At 46.6% G+C, this 18892-nt stretch overlaps 1 protein-coding gene across 1 annotated transcript in view; it reads right to left on the bottom strand.

Annotated features, from left to right (window-relative positions):
- xpo7 (exportin 7) overlaps positions 1–18892 on the bottom strand; it is a 70670-nt gene that overhangs the window by 19136 nt on the left and 32642 nt on the right. Inside the window, exons 10-20 of the mRNA XM_078429131.1 lie at positions 17258–17404; positions 15767–15939; positions 15381–15574; positions 14385–14490; positions 11448–11583; positions 9300–9373; positions 7750–7830; positions 5724–5787; positions 5360–5468; positions 2820–2926; positions 698–786 (exon numbers count right to left, since the gene is read on the bottom strand). Of these exons, the coding sequence (XP_078285257.1) occupies positions 698–786; positions 2820–2926; positions 5360–5468; positions 5724–5787; positions 7750–7830; positions 9300–9373; positions 11448–11583; positions 14385–14490; positions 15381–15574; positions 15767–15939; positions 17258–17404 (1280 nt within the window). The remainder of the gene's footprint in view (positions 1–697; positions 787–2819; positions 2927–5359; positions 5469–5723; positions 5788–7749; positions 7831–9299; positions 9374–11447; positions 11584–14384; positions 14491–15380; positions 15575–15766; positions 15940–17257; positions 17405–18892) is intronic.

Below are 18892 nucleotides of genomic sequence, written 5' to 3'. Positions count from 1 at the left end.
TACACTTATCTGTGTAACCCCGAGGGGAAGCCATCACTGACCCATTTTACCGATTTCACATATTTTCACAGTGTGTTCGGCTGTGCTTAATTTCATAGCATCTATAATATTCCACACCAGAATGACACAAATAAAGTCACTTAAATGTAATAGGGTGGCACACTGGCGCAGAGGTAGAGTTGCTGCCTCAACATGCCAGAGAACACGGGTTCGATCCTGACTACGGGTGCTGTCTGTATGGAGTTTGCACGTTCTCCCTGGGACCGCGTGGGTTGTCTCCAGGTACTGCGGTTTCCTCCCACATCCCAAAGACGTGCGGATTTGTACGTTAATTGGCTTCTGTAAATTGTCCCCAGTGTGTGGGACAGAGCTAGTGTGCGGATAATCGTTGGCCGGTGTGGACTCGGTGGGCTGAAAGGCTGGTTTCCACGCTGTGTCTCCAAACTAAACTAATGCAACTGTAGATTGTGTACCGTAGTGCCATTCCGTCCAATGGTTACACAGCACAAAGCCCACATGAACTGACGTGACCTCCATGCTCTCTGATTAAGAAACTGACCTTGGAGACCATTTAATAATTATACAAACCAACAGAACTTCACCCCCAGAAGATTTGAAATCCAGTCCCCATTTCCAGTTCAATGCTCGATCCCAATTCCCCGCCTTTGGTTCCCGGCCAAGATGTTAAAAAGGATACATCCAGTCGAAGAACATCATAAAGCTGGTCTTTGCATTGAAGGCAAAAGCGATACCCCTCAGGTCTCTCACCAGGCCAACCAACGTCCGCTGTGAGCAACAAACATCAAGGAGCATAATTAGATACAGCGTGGGTTTGATACGTACCAGATACAGAGCTGCCTTTGGCAATGTATGTTTGCTTAAATGTGGCTGCTGAATTCAAAGTAAAATTCTGATTGCTCACAGAATGGCAGGGTGAACAAGGTACATCTTAACTCCCCTTCCCATTCCCAGGTGGACCTTTCTGTCCGGGGCCTCCTCCATTGTTAGAGTGAGGCCGCACGCACACAAGAGGAGGAGCAGAAGCTCATATTTCACTTGGGAAGCTTGCAACCCAGTGGTATGAACGTTGACCTCTATCGTATCCCTGCATTCCCTCCCTCCCCCACCCCTAGTCATCCCACTAGTTCCACTGTTCGCATCCTTGTATCCTTTCGTTATCATCTGTTCCCCAGCCAACAATGGACCATTGTGGGCTCCACCCCTCCCTGGTCATCTGTTGCCGGCCCTGCTTTGCTCTGGCCTTTCCTTATCTCCAGTTCCCTCCCTTCTACTTTCAGTCTGAAGAAGAGACCCGACTCGAATAGTCACGCATCCTTTTCCTCCAGAGATGCTGCCTGGCCTGCTGAGTTGCTCCAGCACCTCAGCTCCAGCTCCAGTGACTATCTTCGGTATATACCAGCATCTGCAGTTCCTTTCCACAAGTTACTTTTTCACTCCAAAGACGTACAGGTTTGTAGGTTAATTGGCTGGGCAAATGTAAAATTGTCCCTCGTAGGGTTGTGTTAATGTGCGGGGATCGCTGGGCGGCGCAGACCCGGTGGGCCGAAGGGCATGTTTCTGCGTTGTATCTTTAAATCTAAATCATGAGTCAATCTCACGTTAGGAAAATAAACCCCGCAGTTTGGAATTTCTATTCCCTGTGATTTATCAAGAAAAGGGTGTGCACTTATATATTACTTTACTACACTGATCATGTATCTCAGTTTGGGCTCTAGTCTGGACATTACTCTGTTACTATCCCAGCCCCATTGATAGTATGGACCCCGACTGCTCACAATCTAGCACCAACGTCGCTGGTCATTACCCCTCTCTGATGCGTTGGGAGTGTTGCCTGTAATCCAGCGCACTGGGCCACAGATTTACTGACACGAGCTCAGACCCCACATAAGTGGGTGAATTTAACGTCAGTAACTGAATTCATTTGAAATTAAAATATAGTGATAGTGACCGCGGAACTAATAGGTTGTGCAAAGACCCTTTCGAAGGAATTACTCCTTGCAACTCCAGACCGTGAGCCATGAGTGTAACTCGAAAAGAACCTCTGGATTGGCCACCACTCAGTCTGAGACTGGTCAAGGGTGTGCAAACACTTTAAGCTTCACCAGTGATGTACACATCTTGATAATGATTTAAAAATAGAAAAGGGATGGAGAAGTAGATGTCAATTAGCTGCACCCTTGAGAGATTGTTCATAAATACCAGCGACTGGGAATGATGCCACTGAACCACTTTGCTGCTCACTTACAGTGCGGTGGCCTGAAACAATAGACAATAGGTGCAGGAGGAGGCCATTCGGACCTTCGAGCCAGCACCACTATTCAATGTGATCATGGCTGATCATCCACAATCAGTACCCCATTCCTGCCTTCTCCCCATAACCCTTGACTCCGCTATCTTTGAGAGCTCTATCTAACTCTCTCTTGAAAGCATCCAGAGAATTGGCCTCCACTGCCTCCCGAGGCAGAGAATTCCACAGATTCACAACTCTCTGAGTGAAAAGGTTTTTCCTCATCTCTGTTCTAAATGGCCTACCCCTTATTCTTAAACTGTGGCCCCTCGTTCTGTACTCCCCCGACATTGGGAACATGTTTCCTGCCTCTAGCGTGTCGAAACCCTTGATAAATCTTATATGTTTCGATACGATCCCCTCTCATCCTTCTAAATTCCAGTGTACACAAGCCCAGTCGCTCCAGTCTGTCAACATACGACAGTCCCGCCATCCCGGGAATTAACATTGTGAAGGTGTCACTGTGGGGCAAAAGCAGCAACAGCATGAAATGTCCACGTCCGTGCCGTACCTTAGCGTCTTGTTCATTGAATGTGGTTGAATTAAACATTTGTGCTACTGCCTCGAACGCTGCGGTTAAGGGAAGCATGAACTGCTCAAACTGGTCTTCGTCCTCCCCTGTGGAACACAGCAACACACAAGGTGAAGTTATTTGCAAATCTACATATAAAAACAAACCTCTCTCCGTGTCTCACAAAGCCTTCAATGCTCTCCACAGTAGAGACCGCCAGCCAATTCTCAATTCAACCAAGGGTTTGGAAGAGCTGAGCCAGATACTGTCGTCTCACCCTCTGCATGCACGCCCCTTCATATCTACGCAGGGGACTCTGCAGACGCCTTTTCCAAATCAGAAATGCCCAGATCTGTCGCAAACACCCGCCACACATCAGTCGAGGCGGGTCCATTCAGCAAAATCTAGCATTAGAAAAATCGTCAAGAAAGGTACGCACGCCTTGGTTATTTGTAAAACTGGGAGGTGGCTCTGAGACCCATGGGGTGTTGTGTATTTGAGTGTAGGAGCAGGGAGGTTCTGCTGCAGTTGTACAGGGCATTGGTGAGACCGCACCTGGAGTATTGCGTACAGTTTTGGTCTCCTAATCTGAGGAAAGACATTCTAGCCTTAGAGGGAGTACAGAGAAGGTTCACCAGATTGATCCCTGGGATGGCAGGATTTTCATATGAAGAAAGACTGGATAGACTAGGCTTGTACTCGCTGGAATTTAGAAGATTGAGGGGGGATCTTATTGAAACATATAAAATTCTTAAGGGGTTGGAGAGGCTAGATGCGGGAAGATTGTTCCCGATGTTGGGGAAGTCCAGAACAAGGGGTCACAGCTTAAAGATAAGGGGGAAGTCTTTTAGGACCGAGATGAGAAAACATTTCTTCACACAGAGTGGCGAGTCTGTGGAATTCTCTGCCACAGAAGGTAGTTGAGGCCAGTTCATTGGCTATATTTAAGAGGGAGTTAGATGTGGCCCTTGTGGCTAAAGGGATCAGGGGGTATGGAGAGAAGGCAGGTACAGGTTACTGAGCTGGATGATCAGCCATGATCATATTGAATGGTGGTGCTGGCTCGAAAGGCCGAATGGCCTCCTCCTGCACCTATTTTCTATGTTTCTATGTTTTCTATGTATTGACATGATGACACATTGTTGCCTGCAACTTTGGTCCTCACCGTTCACCCGTGCCTGCCTCTCACTTCAAATACTTGCTCAGCTACTCTCATCTCACATCCACGCCCTCCACTTTCCAACAATGCAACCTCTCCACTTCACCTCCCCTTGCCTTAGGGCAGTGCCATTCGCCCATCATTGTGGCATTCATAGAATCATCAACTCAGAAACAAGCCCCTGTGGCCACTCAACCATGACAACAATGCTGCCTCTCTGGGGAAAGCCCACGCCTACATTAGCCAAGTATCCCTGTACTCCTATCCTATCCAACTATCCGAGAAATACCCTTTAAGTGTTGTAGGCACTATCATTTCGTCTGGTAGCTCATACCACATAATGGCCACTCTCTGTGTGAAAAACAGATCTCCTTTAAATTTCTCCTCTCACTTTAAACCTGTGCCTTCCAGCTCCAGACTGCCCTGCCCTGATAAAAAAAAAAACTTTCTATCCTATCAATGCCCCTCCTACGTTTGTAAACCTGTGCAAGGTCATCTGCCAGCCACCTGCGTTCTTGTGGGAAGAAAGCCAGTCACTAAAATCCTCCCCTCCAGGCAACCTCCCCGGCGAATCTCCTGTGCTCTCTTTAATGCCCACACATCCTGCCTTTAATGGAAACTGCACACAATACTCCAACTGTGATCTAACCAACGTTTTGTACAGTTACAACGTGATATTCCCACCCTCACACCAAATGCCTTTGCCACTACCCTGTCCATCGTGTCTCCGTCTCCAGCGAGCCAAGGACTTGCACCCCAAGGTGTCTCTAGTGCATCGATGCTTCTAAGGCCCCTGATATTTACGTTACACGTCCGACAAGAATTTGATTTACATGCCCACCTTCCTCTGCAGTTCAAAAGCTTGCTTGATCTATTCCTTGTTTGACTGTGCCTCCAGGACCTCTGAACGAATGGTGACATTCTACAGCCTTTAGGGGAAGGCACTTTTGAAGAGCGCTGAAAAAAGGCAGTGCTGCAGAAATGCAACCAGCGACAGTCGATATCAAACTGTATAATCTGGACAGGTCCCAGATTATCATCACCACTTTGTAAAGTTCATATGTTTAGAAAACACAAATTAGGATTACTTGCAAATCAACACCATGAAAACATGTCAACTATAAAATTAATTAGGCCAGACACTCTCAAAGTTTCAGTTTCTAATCTAGAGTACAGACTAATCATAGCCAAATCATTGGCATGGGAAGGAACTGCAGGTGCTGGTTTAAACCGAAGATAGGCACAAAATGCTGGAGTACCTCAGCGGGTCAGGCAGCATCTCTGGAGAGAAGGAATGGGTGACGTTTTGGGTCGAGACCAGGCTCCCGCTGAGTTGCTCCAGCATTTTGTGTCTATAGTTCAATCCTTGCTGGTTACATACCTAGATCAACCATAAGCAATCGTCCAAGCGCTGTGTAGAAGGTCGTTCGACAACGCATATCACTCAGGTTTGATTGGTTATTGATGCCCAGGAATGAAAAGTGCTCGCTCTGTCAAGTTGAAGTGGACATTAGATCATTATTCACCCATTCTGACAATTAATGACACACAATACAACAATAGAGGAAGAATTAGCTTACCAACACGATTCTAGTTTGGAAAGGTTTGCCAGTAACACCAAGTTCCTTCATCAACAATCAATGTATTCAAATAAAACCCATTTTTCCATTGTCTAAACATGTAGCCAGGGTAGCGAATGACAGAGCGAGGAGGTGTGAACAAGATGAGAAGTAAGAGGCACTTACTGTGTGATTGTTCAGCATGAATTGAACGGCAGTAAGTTTTACCAGCTTCCTGACACTGCTGTATGTAGATATTAAGTCAAGGATACAAACAGTCAATGGCATTATTCAAAAATCTTTTACCATTCTCCACTTGTTCTTAAACCTCCTCTATTCCCTCAAAGGCACCAGAGATTGCCATACAAGCCTTTGTATCTGGGAACAAAATACTCTTTTTGAAGGGTATGACCCCAGCTACATTGACCAGTAAACCTGTGGGTATTTAATGACCTGAGAGGTGGTATAGAGCCCAAACCCTACTCGCCCACAACCACTGCCACAGCTCCTCAGGGCTATCACTAGAAACCAAAGGCTGACATCATTGACTGTTCCATCAGCTTCCCTCAGCACATTTGTTGTCCACTTGTCACCAGGTAAGAGTTAATTAATTGCATTTTTTTTAGACTTTTCCATCAGTTAAGTTTTTGTGCAGAGTTTGAAAGCTATTTTAAAATATGGGTAGATCACAGGGATGAAATTTAAAATAAAAGCAGAAAATGCTAGAAATGCTCAATGGGTCAGGCAGCATCTGCTGTGAGAGGAATGAGAGTAATCTTTCAACTTGACAACCTTTTGTCAAACAGTGGAAAGTCTTCAACCCAAAATGGCAGCTCTCTTCCTCTCTCTCCACAGATCCAATATTTACCGATTTTAGAAACATAGAAAATAGGTGCAGGAGTAGGCCATTCGGCCCTTCGAGCCAGCACCGCCATTTAATACGATCATGGCTGAACATCCAACTCAGTATCCCGTACCTGCCTTCTCTCCATACCCCCTGATCCCTTTAGCCACAAGGGCCACATCTAACTCCCTCTTAAATATAGCCAATGAACTGGCCTCAACTACTTTCTGTGGCAGAGAATTCCACAGATTCACCACTCTCGGTGTGAAAAAAACCTTTCTCATCTCGGTCCTAAAAGACTTCTCCCTTATCCTTAAACTGTGACCCCTTGTTCTGGACTTCCCCAACATCGGGAACAATCTTCCTGCATCTAGTCTGTCCAACCCCTTAAGAATTATGTAAGTTTCTATAAGATCCCCCCTCAATCTTCTAAATTCCAGCGAGTACAAGCCGAGTCTATCCAGTCTTTCTTCATATGATTTTACTTCAGATTTTCACTGACTTGTCCAATCTGTGTAATTTATATATAATTCATGTTTTTTTAGACTTTAGACTAGAGATACCACTATCTGTAGTCGACGTTTCCACCAGTGGGAGAGTCCAGGACTAGAGGTCACAGTATTAGAATTAAAGGACGCTCTTTTAGGAAGTAGATGAGGATGAATTTCTTTAGTCAGAGGGTGGTGAATCTGTGGAATTCTTTGCCACAGAAGGCTGAGGAGGCCAAGTCAGTGGATATTTTTAAGGCAGAGATAGATAGATTCTTGATGGTGTCAGAGGGTAGGGGGAGAAGGCAGGAGAATGGGGTTAGGAGGGAGAGATAGATCAACCACAATTGAATGGCGGAGTAGACTTGATGGGCCGAATGGCCTAATTCTGTTCCTCTCACTTATGATCTTACGATACAGCTGGAAACAGGCTCTTAACCCGACTGAATCTGCGCCGACCAGCGATCGCCCCGTACACTAGTTCCACCCTACATACATTAGGGACAATTTTACAGAAGCCAATTAACCTACAAGCCTTTCTTTGAAGTGTGGGAGGAAACCGAAGCACCCAGAGAAAACCCACGTGGTCTTAAGGAGAAAGTACAAACTCCGTACAGAAAACCCACTTAGTCAGGATTGAAACGGAGTCTCTGGCGCCGTAGGGTAGCAGCTCTACCGCGGTACCACCGTTTTTGTGCGTTGTCTTTGTCGATATGCCTGTGGTGCTGCTGCGAGCAAGATTATCATTACTCCTCTACCTCTCCATACAGGTGAATGACAATAGACTTGACTTAAAGATTTACTCCTGTGTGCCACAGATTGTACCTTTAGAAAACTATTTGCCCCCACCCCATACCGGGAGACTTTCATCAAAGGATATCCAATGGAGAGATCATTCAGCAGCTGCAGAGTCTTTGAGGTGATTGGCTCGCACCTTCCCCAGTATTTCAGGTTAGTGATTCTATGTGGCAACAAACAAATAGTTACAAGTCACAAAACGTGTCACCCTTGCATTTAAGTCTCAGTAGAACTCTTCCAGTTTAGTTAACATAAGTAAATTATATTGATTATAGAATATAGAACAGTACAGCGGAATAACAGGCCCTTCGGCCCACAATGTTTGTGCTGAACATGATGCCGACCAATTCTTATCGGCCTGTACATAACCCATATCCTTCCATTCCCTGCATATCCATGTACGTATCCAGAAGTCTCTAAAATCCCACTATTGTGTCTGCCTCAAACATGACCCCCGGCAACACGTTCTCGGCACTCACCACCACCCTTTGTGTAAAAAACAACTTGCCGCTTCCCCTTTAAACTTTGCTGCTCTCACCTTTAAAGCTATGTCCTTTAATATTTGATTTTTCCATTTTGGGAAAAGGTTCTGACTGTCTGCCCTAACTGTGCTGCTCAAAATGTAATCCAGTTCTATCAGGTCTTCCGGCAACCCCTGGTGCTCCAGAGAAAACAATCCAAGACCGACTTCTAACACTCCCGAATCCAGGTATCATTCTAATAAACCTCGTCTACACCCTCTCCAAAGTCCCTCTTAGACAATAGACAATAGGTGCAGGAGTAGGCCATTCAGCCCTTCGAGCCAGCACCGCCATTCAATGCGATCATGGCTGATCATTCTCAATCAGTACCCCGTTCCTGCCATCTCCCCATACCCCCTCACTCCGCTATCCTTAAGAGCTCTATCTAGCTCTCTCTTGAAAGCATACAACGAACTGGCCTCCACTGCCCTCTGAGGGAGAGAATTCCACACCTTCACCACTCTCTGACTGAAAAAGTTCTTCCTCATCTCCGTTCTAAATGGCCTACCCCTTATTCTTAAATTGTGGCCCCTTGTTCTGGACTCCCCCAACATTGGGGAACATGTTTCCTGCCTCTAACGTGTCCAACCCCCTAATTATCTTATACGTTTCAATAAGAAAAAGCACAACTCCAGATACAGGGCCAGTTCCTTCCCAGCTATAATCAGGCAACTGAACCATCCAATCACCAACTCGAGCAGTCCTGAGCTACAATCCACCTCATTAGAAACCCTCAGACTATCTTTGATCAGACTTTACTAGACTTTATCTTACACTAAATTTTATTGCCTTTATCCTGTATCTGTACACTGTGGGCGGCTTGATTGTAATCATGTCTAGTCTTTCCGCTGACTGGATAGCACGCAATAAAAACCTTTTCACTGTAACTTGGTACACATGACAATAATCTAAACTAAAAGAGTGCTCGTTAGATTGAATGGGAGTTCATAGAATAACAGTCTGACCTCAAAAACCAAATTTCTGAATGCAGTTTTTTCTTAAATATAATCTAACGATCCTGATGATGACACCACTTGTCCACGGTGTCTACAACTGCCTCGTGATTGTCATAAGCAGAATCAGCTTTAACCACATAAGTGTACACACTCACATTTTCCCAATGAAAACACTCAAGACCATTGTCTCGTCGTTCAGTCCCAGGACCTCCGACAGCCTACGATACAACTGTGCAGAGGAAAGGAAAACAGTCAGCAGAGGCCAAAAATACTAACCAGCCAATGTGGTGTCGAGTGGGGAAACACTTCAGTTGGGCTGAATAGAGCAAAGTGTTCGCAACAGCAAGAGGATAAATGATCACTTAATTAGCTTTAGTGATGTTAATTGAGGGATAAGTATTGGCCAGGAACACTGTGAGAAATCCGACTATCCTCAGAGTGCCAAGAGATTTATTACACCTACTCAGTTAGCCAGAGGACCTTGGTTTCAATAGACAATAGGTGCAGGAGGAGGCCATTTGGCCCTTCGAGCCAGCACCGCCATTCAATGTGATCATGGCTGATCATTCTCAATCAGTACCCCGTTCCTGCCTGTGAAATTGTTGGCCAGTGTGGGCAAGTTGGGCCGAAGGGCCTGTTTCCATACTATATCACTATAACTCTCCTGCCCTCACTTTCCTTGTTAAAACCAACGATCCCACGAGCCACGGACATACTGGTTGGGAAAGTATTCCGCTTGAGATGACTGCACTCAGTTTAGTTGAAGATAAACACAAAATGCTGGAGCACCTCTGGATGGTCAGCGGGTCAGGCAGCATCTCTGGATGGAAGGAATCATGACTTGTTGTAAAAGTGCTGCAATATGTGGGCCCCGTCGTCCAATTTTCACCAGTTACGTGTGCCCAGGTTTTTGGAGCGAGAACCTAAAACTGTAACATACCATCCCCAGGAAAGAGGAGCACTGGTTAACGCTTCACCAGAAATGCAGATCTGAGCCCCGCACGATCACATTTATTGTGGTATTTGCCAACACTATAACTGGCATCAAGGGTGGCACACTCTGTGCCCTGGAGTGAGGTGGGTGGGCCAAAACAAACTTCAGGCTCATCTCCTGCTCATTAATAGCTGTGATTCCAGAGGGATGGCTTCCCTGCCATGATCTGACCCCCCAGTTCCGACGTGCCAGTTTTCCAATGTACAGCAGTAGACCCAAAACTACTGGAGTGACACAGCGGGACAGGCAGCATCTCTAGAGAGAAGGAATGGCCGACGTTTCGGGTCGAGACGTCGGGGTCACGCCCCGAAACGTCACCCATTCCTTCTCCCGAGATGCTGCCTGTCCCGCTGAGTTACTCCAGCATTTTGTGTCTATCTTCGGTGTAAGCCAGCATCTGCAGTTCCTTCCTACACATTCTGAGATGTAGCATTAGCCGTGCATTCAATGACGGACAGTGTGATTACACTTGTTACTGGTGCAGTCGCGTGACAAGATTGAGAATCTAAATCTCACAATTTCAAAGCAAGTTCCACTGTGAGATGTCACAGTCAGACACTGCACACACTTGAGCCCTGAAAGACCGTTGCTAATCCTTACCTACAACCCATAGCTGGGCTCAGTCTGCCAAACCTCTGGCTGCTCAGGGATCCTTTACACGCATCACAATTGGACTGTACTTTCTGCTTATTATTAATATAATGTTAATAATAAGAATGTGCTGCTGGCTCGAAGGGCCAAATGGCCTCTTCCTGCACCTATGTTCTATGTTAATACTAATACGAGCGTTAAAGATCCAGTAGCATTAGAGAGGTATCAGCTTTCTTGGTGCCCCGGCCGATAGCCCTCCCACAACCAAGACTAAGAAGAATAATGCACGTGGTGTGACGTGTTTTACTCATTGTTTCTTGAACCATTCTAAACTCAGTGGCTGTCGAATACATGATGGAGCTTGAGAAGGGTATCTTTGCCACGGCCATTTTGAGAGGGAATTAAGGCTTGATATTTGTGCAAGGTTTCTATCTTATAGGTTATTCTGACATTCTTTGTGAAGAATGTGCCTTCCTTTTTTATTTTTCATTCCAGGATGTCGGTATCATTGGCGAGGGCGGCAACTATTGCAATGGCCCCCCACACAGAATGGCCCGCTGGATCGGTCCAAGGCTTTACTATTGCCCTGCTAACCTTCATAAAACCAGTCAAGACACATTGCAAAGGTAAGTAATGAAAATAAAAGACAGCGCAGAGAGAGGGGGAGGGGGAGTGGGAGAGGGAGGGGGAGAGGCAATATAACGTCACCCCTTTTTACCTTGGATGATTTCTGAACCTGATCTCCGATATAGATTTTGCGAAACTGCTCGAAGAAGCTGAGCATGGCCAGTTCCAGCTTCTCATTGCCCGCCTGTGCCAGTCGAGAATCAGTCAAGTTCATCAGTTGCAAAACTCTGCAAAGGAACCATCAAACACAGTCAGGTGGTCTCCAGTGCACTCTGCCAGCAAGCCCCCCCCAACCTAGGCCCAGACAAGGGACGCAGAAAATACATTCATCGATAAAGATTATTTTAATGCCTACCGCAAACTCTTTAAACACACAGACGGTTTAATGCTGGAGCAATGGTTCAGGTAATGGATGACAATCCAGGGTGGAGGAACAACTGAGAGACAGGTTCAAACAAGCTTTTAGATTTAGATTTAGAGATACAGCGCGGAAACAGGCCCTTCGGCCCACCGAGTCCGCGCCGCCCAGCGATCCCCGCACATTAACACTATCCTACACACACTAGGGACAATTAAAAAAAATTTTTTTTTAACATTTGCCCAGCCAATTAACCTACATACCTGTACGTCTTTGGAGTGTGGGAGGAAACCGAAGATCTCGGAGAAAACCCACGCAGGTCACGGGGAGAACGTACAAACTCCGTACAGATGGTGCCCGTAGTCAGGATCGAACCTGAGTCTCCGGCGCTGCATTCGCTGCAAGGCAGCAACTCTACTGCTGCGCCACCGTGCCAAATTTGGAATTTAAAAGAGAACCAGTGGATTGTCAATGAGATACAAGTAACTGCAGATGCTAAAAAAGACACAAACCTCTGGAGTAACTCAGCATGTCAGGCAGCATCACTGGAGAACATGGAACGGTAATGTTTCAGGTCGGGACGCCTGAGTCAGTCTGAAGACAACCCGACCCAAAACATCACCGATCCACGTTCTCCAGCGATGCTGCCTGGTCCGCTGAATTACTCCAGCGGTTGTGTCTTCTTTTAGTGGATTGTTATCGTCTGATCCTCTGACATGCCTCTTGGGGACTTTACCCAGCCCACCCCGGTCACAGCCACAACACAGCATCTACATAACAGTGTGGACAATTCTGTTTTGTCACAAAAGGATCCACCATGGCTACTTGCCGCTCGATTAGTCTGCTCGGCACGGTGGCGCAGCGGTAGAGTTGCTGCCTTACAGCGAATGCAGCGCCGGAGACTCAGGTTCGTTCCTGACTACGGGCGCCGTCTGTACGGAGTTTGTACGTTCTCCCCGTGACCTGTGTGGGTTTTCTCCGAGATCTTTGGTTTCCTCCCACACTCGAAAGACGTACAGGTATGTATGTTAATTGACTGGGTAAAATGTAAAACGTGTCCCTAGTGTGTGTAGGATAGTGTTAGTGTGCGGGGATCGCTGGGCGGCGCGGACCCGGTGGGCCGAAGGGCCTGTTTCCGCGCTGTATCTCTAAATCTAAATCTCTTAATCATCGGCAGTGATTGAAGGTGTCACTGACGGTGGCATCAAGCAGCGATCGTTCACCAATAACCTGATGCCCAGTGTGTGTTTGATCAGAACTACACTGACTCCCGACTCATCAGACACAGACTACGAAGGTGAGATGAGAGACACTGCCCTGATATCAAGCCGGAGTTTGTCTGACTGTAACATGGAGCCCTAACAAACATTGGAATCAAGGTCAAAGTCCAAGGAACAGTGATCTTTAGCTGGTTCATCAGATCCCTTCCATCTTAAGCTCAAATGTGGGCATATTTGACTGATGATTGCACATTTGTAATTTCTCAGAAGATGCAGGTTAGGCAAGTAACTGGAATATAGTTTCATACACCGTGCTGCAATGGTGGTGGAGGGAAGGAATGTTTAGAGAGGCAAATGAAATGCCGATCAAATGAACCACTTCAATGGTAAATCACTGAGCAATATATCCAACTCAATCAGTGATATGTTATGACAGGCACTAATGTTTTGAGATCTGTAAATTAGTTATATATGATCACATCTGCACAACCTCCCGAATAATGCGTAGGAAGGTATTGCAGATGTTGGTTTACACCGAAGATAGACTCAAAATGCTGGAGTAACTGAGCGGGACAGGCAGCATCTCTGGATAGAAGGAACGAGTAACGTTTCGGGTCTCGAACTGAAACATCACCCATACCTTCTATTCAGAGATACCGCCTGTCCCACTGATTTACTTCAGCATTTTGTGTCTATCTCCCGAATAATGCATCGGGTTTACACCGAAGATGGATACAAAATGCTGGTATTTATTCACAAAATGCTGGAGTAACTCAGCGGGTCGGGCAGCATCTCAGGAGAGAAGGAATGGGTGACGTTTCGGGTCGAGACCCTTCTTCAGACTGATGTCAGGGGGGCGGGACAAAGGAAGGACATAGGTGGAGACAGGAAGATAGAGGGAGAACTGGGAAGGGGGAGGGGAAGAGAGGGACAGAGGAACTATCTAAAGTTGGAGAAGTCGATGTTCATACCACTGGGCTGCAAGCTGCCCAGGCGAAATATGAGGTGCTGTTCCTCCAATTCACGTCACCCATCCCTTCTCTCCCGAGATGCTGCCTGACCTGCTGAGTTACTCCAGCATTTTGTGAATAAATACCTTCGATTTGTACCAGCAACTGCTGTTATTTTCTTATACAAAATGCTGGACAGACAGCATCTCTGGATAGAATCTTACAACCCAGTGGACTCCACTGGATTGTATGCCCGTATCCAAAGATGCTGTTCGATCCCGCTGAGTTACTCCAGCATTTTGTGTCTATTGAGGAATTACAGATGTTGGCATATAAAAACACCCACAAAGTGCTGGAGTAACTCAGTGCAGGTAAACTTTCTTCCCCATAATGAGAATTTCCTCCTGAGGCCTTACTGGAGCTTGACATGCAGCACCACTGTTGGCGTAACCTCCGCACCTTGCAAACAGCTAGGCAGGATCCGGCAACTAAGGACTCACCGGCAAACCAGCTCCCCATCCATTGAATCCTGCTCGTCCGTGCTGGCAAAGGAAACTCGGCCCCCAATCACTGCCCCGATGATGTAAACCAGCCACGTCAATCGACCTGGGAGAAGATCAATCAGCCCATCAATAGTTTAATTCACAGGTCCATGAAGATCATGGACACACTGTTCATTCACAAATGTGCAATAGCTGTGAAAGAATATTGCATACACGATCACTGACAGATTAATATTATCAGCAGTTTCTTAGTGTTGTCCAGTAACAGAATAGGAATGTAGGTTTTGTGACACTATGCTGAATGGCAATGGAATTGAGAACTTCTATGGAAATACACTTCACACAGCCGCTCTCTCCGGAGATGTTGCCTGACCCGCTGAGTTAATCCAGCATTTTGTGTCTACCTTTGATTTAAACCAGCATCTGCACGTTTTTTTCCTTCACACAGCCACTAAGGTAGCCTTAGCCCGTAACCACACCTGGTGGTGACACTGAGAAACAAGGTGCAATGTGTTAATGTAACCATTCACAATATTAAATGGAGAAACAAGGAATTACAGGCGAAATGTGTAGGAAGGAACTGCAGGCGCTGTTTTACACCGAAGATAGACACATAATGCTGGAGTAACTCAGCGGGACAGACAGCATCTCTGGATAGAAGCTTACAACCCAGCTGAGTCCACTGGGTTGTAAGCTCGTATCCAGAGATGCTGCCTGTCCCGCCGAGTTACTCCAGCATTTTGTATCTATCAAGGAATTACAGATGTCGGTTTATAAAAACACACACACACACAAAGTGCTGGAGTAACTCAGTGGACCGGGCAGAATCTTTGGAGAACATGCTAATCCAGCACTTTGCCTGTTTTTTTACAATGTTAAATGTTAGCAGAAAACATTATCAAAAGAAAAAGGTCAGTTTTGAGCATGGGCAGCAGGCCAAAGATTGATGTGAGAGAACATGAGAAGTCGCCGTTCCCTTCCACCTTTCCTTACCTTCCTGTATTGCGATATCCATGGCACTAGCGTTTGCGCTCTGCAACAGCTCCTGGTAGGTCTGAGCGGACTGATCGAAAAGCTGGACGAGCAGAGCACAGGTCTTCTCATATTCACAGCGGCCGATGGTGGAGAGCTGGTCCAGCTGCTGCTGAACCAGCCCAGTGTCGTCCAACGGGTCTTCCAGCCCGTCCCTGTGGGGACAAACACACCCGTCACCCCTCACTGGGCAGCCACGGCCTCAATAAACATCTGTCCCCTCCAAGCATACGCTCCCTGAAACACCTCGACTGTAAACGCCATGTACGCATTTCTCATTTCATTATCATAGGCTGCCTTGGGCTGTGCCAGGGTCAGAGTAGCTCAGTAACAGTCCGTCGCAGTACCTCAGAATGATGTGAATGGATTCCAGTCTGGAGGTGATGTAGGCTTTGGTGACCTCGGGCGTATACGTCTCCAACATGTGAGGCTCTGTGGCTTTGACGTAGGGGACTGAGGCAGCCAGGCGTTGCCACAAGCTCAGCAGGTAGTGCACACTGTTAGGGGCAAACTCCCAATGCTACAGAAAAAAAACCAGGAGGAAATCACAAGAAAACATTAACCTAGAATTACCAGAGCAAGAGATTCTTGGCTGCCATTGCATCTTTCTGGCAACTGTACACTGCACTATTTATCGTTGTCAACCTCACATAAGAATCGGGTCCGACTGTGCACTTGTTTAGGGAATAGGTTAATCAAATACAATGTGGATTAACTCATACTCTGCATCTCAACTAAACATTAGAAAATGATCAATCTTATTTAATTTCCAAAGTTTTGACTAGCATCTCACTGTATGTCATTAACTCAACTCTCACCAACTTAACGCTGCATCTTTGAATGCAAGGTCAATTGCGGAAGGGAACGCGGTTTAACAAATAACGCACGACACCAATCAAACTCACGCTGCTGTTAATACTCTGAGGATATTGCCGACACAAGTCATGTTACTGCCAACTAGGCGTAAGACACAAAGGGTGACATCACTGCCCCGTGCGACCTCACCCAGCCAGCGGCCACGTGCTCCCGCTCCACCAATGGCGGAAGCCATTGGTGGAGCGGGAGCACGTGGCCGCTGGCTGGGTGAGGTCACGTGGGGCACGGGGCGGTGACATCACCCTTTGTCCTGTATTTGGGAGTGAGGAAGTTGGCAACCTTACTAATACGGGACAAGGGCGGTCCCGTACGGGACAAACCAATTTAGCCCAAAATACGGGATGTCCCGGCTGATATTTGTTTTTAGATTTAGAGATACAGCGCGGAAACAGGCCCTTCGGCCCACCGAGTCCGCGCCGCCCAGCGATCCCCGCACATTAACACTATCCTACACACTAGGGACAATTTTTAAAAACATTTACCCAGTCAATTAACCTACATACCTGTACGTCTCTGGAGTGTGGGCGGAAACCGAAGATCTCGGAGAAAACCCACGCAGGTCACGGGGAGAACGTACAAACTCCGTACAGACGGCGCCCGTAGTCAGGATCGAACCTGAGTCTCCGGCGCTGCATTCGCTGTAAGGCAGCAACTCTACCGCTGCGCCACCGTGCCGATACGGGACAGTTGGCGACCCAACTGCCAGCATAGACTCAGAAACATGTATGGTTTGCAGACTTTGAATACTGGCCGGTCATATAATGTTCCCAGCTCAAATGTTGTGCAGTGGTAGAGCACCAAAGCATCCCAAACTAATGCCAAATGCTGTCATGCATCTCTCCTGAAGGTATTAACAACCACAGGTAGCTCATTCACCCAACATACCTCCACTGACAATTATCTATCCTCTAAACAAAATGCATGTTCATAAACATCTCCAGAAAGGTAGCTGGTTGTCGTACCTGAAAGCTAGTTACAGTGAAATTGGCTACGAGGCGGATGACTTCGGGGTAGTTTTCCACTTTCACCAGCTCTCCCAGTTGATAATTACTCTTCAGTCGCGCCAATAACCTGCAGAACTCATGGTAATTGTTCGGGTCGGACAAGCTCTGCAAAAGGAGTTGCCGTTTCACACATATATACCAGCCACAAGTACCAAGACCGTTAAGCAGTAAAGATAACCCTTGCATGTAGCACCTTTTATAGCACCTGAGATAGACACAACGTGCTGGACTAACTCAGGCAGCATCTCTGGAGACCATGGAGAGGTGAAGTTTCAGGTTGGGATCTTTCTTCAGACTGATTGTGGAGAAGAAAGCAAGAAGAGAGGAGGAGGGGCAGTACGAAGCGAGGCAGGTAATACAAGTGAAGGGGGGGTTTGATAGAAAGATGGTTGGACAAAAGGCACAGATGAAAAGACAGAAGGTGTGAGATTAAAAGGGATTGAAGAGTTGTGAATTGTGAAGCTAGAGGAAGGAATATAGGTGTTGGGGGGAATAAAGAGGTGTGAGTCCAGGTGGGGCATAGGGGAGAGAAGGGGGAGAATGGGTAGAGGAAAGGTAGTGGTGGGGAGGTTGGTGAGGGAAGAAGGTGGGGAGATTTGTCATTACCAAAAATTGGAGAATGCAATGTTAGACAATAGACAATAGGTGCAGGAGTAGGCCATTCGGCCCTTCGAGCCAGCACCGCCATTCAATGTGATCATGGCTGATCATTCTCAATCAGTACCCCGTTCCTGCTTTCTCCCCATACCCCCTGACTCCGCTATCCTTAAGAGCTCTATCCAGCTCTCTCTTGAATGTATTCAGAGAATTGGCTTCCACTGCCCTCTGAGGCAGAGAATTCCACAGATTCACAACTCTGACTGAAAAAGTTTTTCCTCATCTCTGTTCTAAATGGCCTACCCCTTATTCTTAAACTGTGGCCCCTGGTTCTGGACTCCCCCAACATTGGGAACATGTTTCCTGCCTCTAATGTGTCCAACCCCTTAATAATCTTATACGTTTCGATAAGATCCCCTCTCATCCTTCTAAATTCCAGTGTATACAAGCCTAGTCGCTCCAGTCTTTCAACATATGACAGTCCCGCCATTCCGGGAATTAACCTAGTAAACCTACGCTGCACGCCCTCAATAGCAAGAATATCCTTCCTCAAATTTGGAGACCAATGTTCATATCATTGAGCTGTAGACTACCCAAGCAGAGTATGAGGTGCTGTTCTTCCACTTTGTGCGTGGCCTCACTCTAGCAATGGAGGAGGCCCAGGACAGAAAGGTCAATATGGGAATGGGGAGGATTTAAAATGGGAGATCCAGTAGGCCACAGCAGACCGAGTGCAAGTGTTCGGCAAAAACGGTCAATGTACAATTTTGCAGGCCAAGGACCAAGTATGGTGGAGTCATGACAGGTACATTGCTGTGAAAGAAATACAGACAATGCCCAACATTAAACGGGTTTCTGCCACTTTCTATTTTATATATCAGATTTTCAAAAAATAATACTTTTCCAGTATTACTTATTCTTATTTGGACAGGGATGTGATACTGAAACCATTAATCTGCCAGGACTAAAATGAATTGTGAAACACACTTGAGGGAC

Source organism: Rhinoraja longicauda, chromosome 36, assembly GCF_053455715.1.
Source record: "Rhinoraja longicauda isolate Sanriku21f chromosome 36, sRhiLon1.1, whole genome shotgun sequence".
Lineage (NCBI taxonomy): Eukaryota > Metazoa > Chordata > Chondrichthyes > Rajiformes > Arhynchobatidae > Rhinoraja > Rhinoraja longicauda.
Note: the sequence above shows the minus strand (reverse complement) of the source record. Positions and strands in the feature narration are given on the sequence as shown.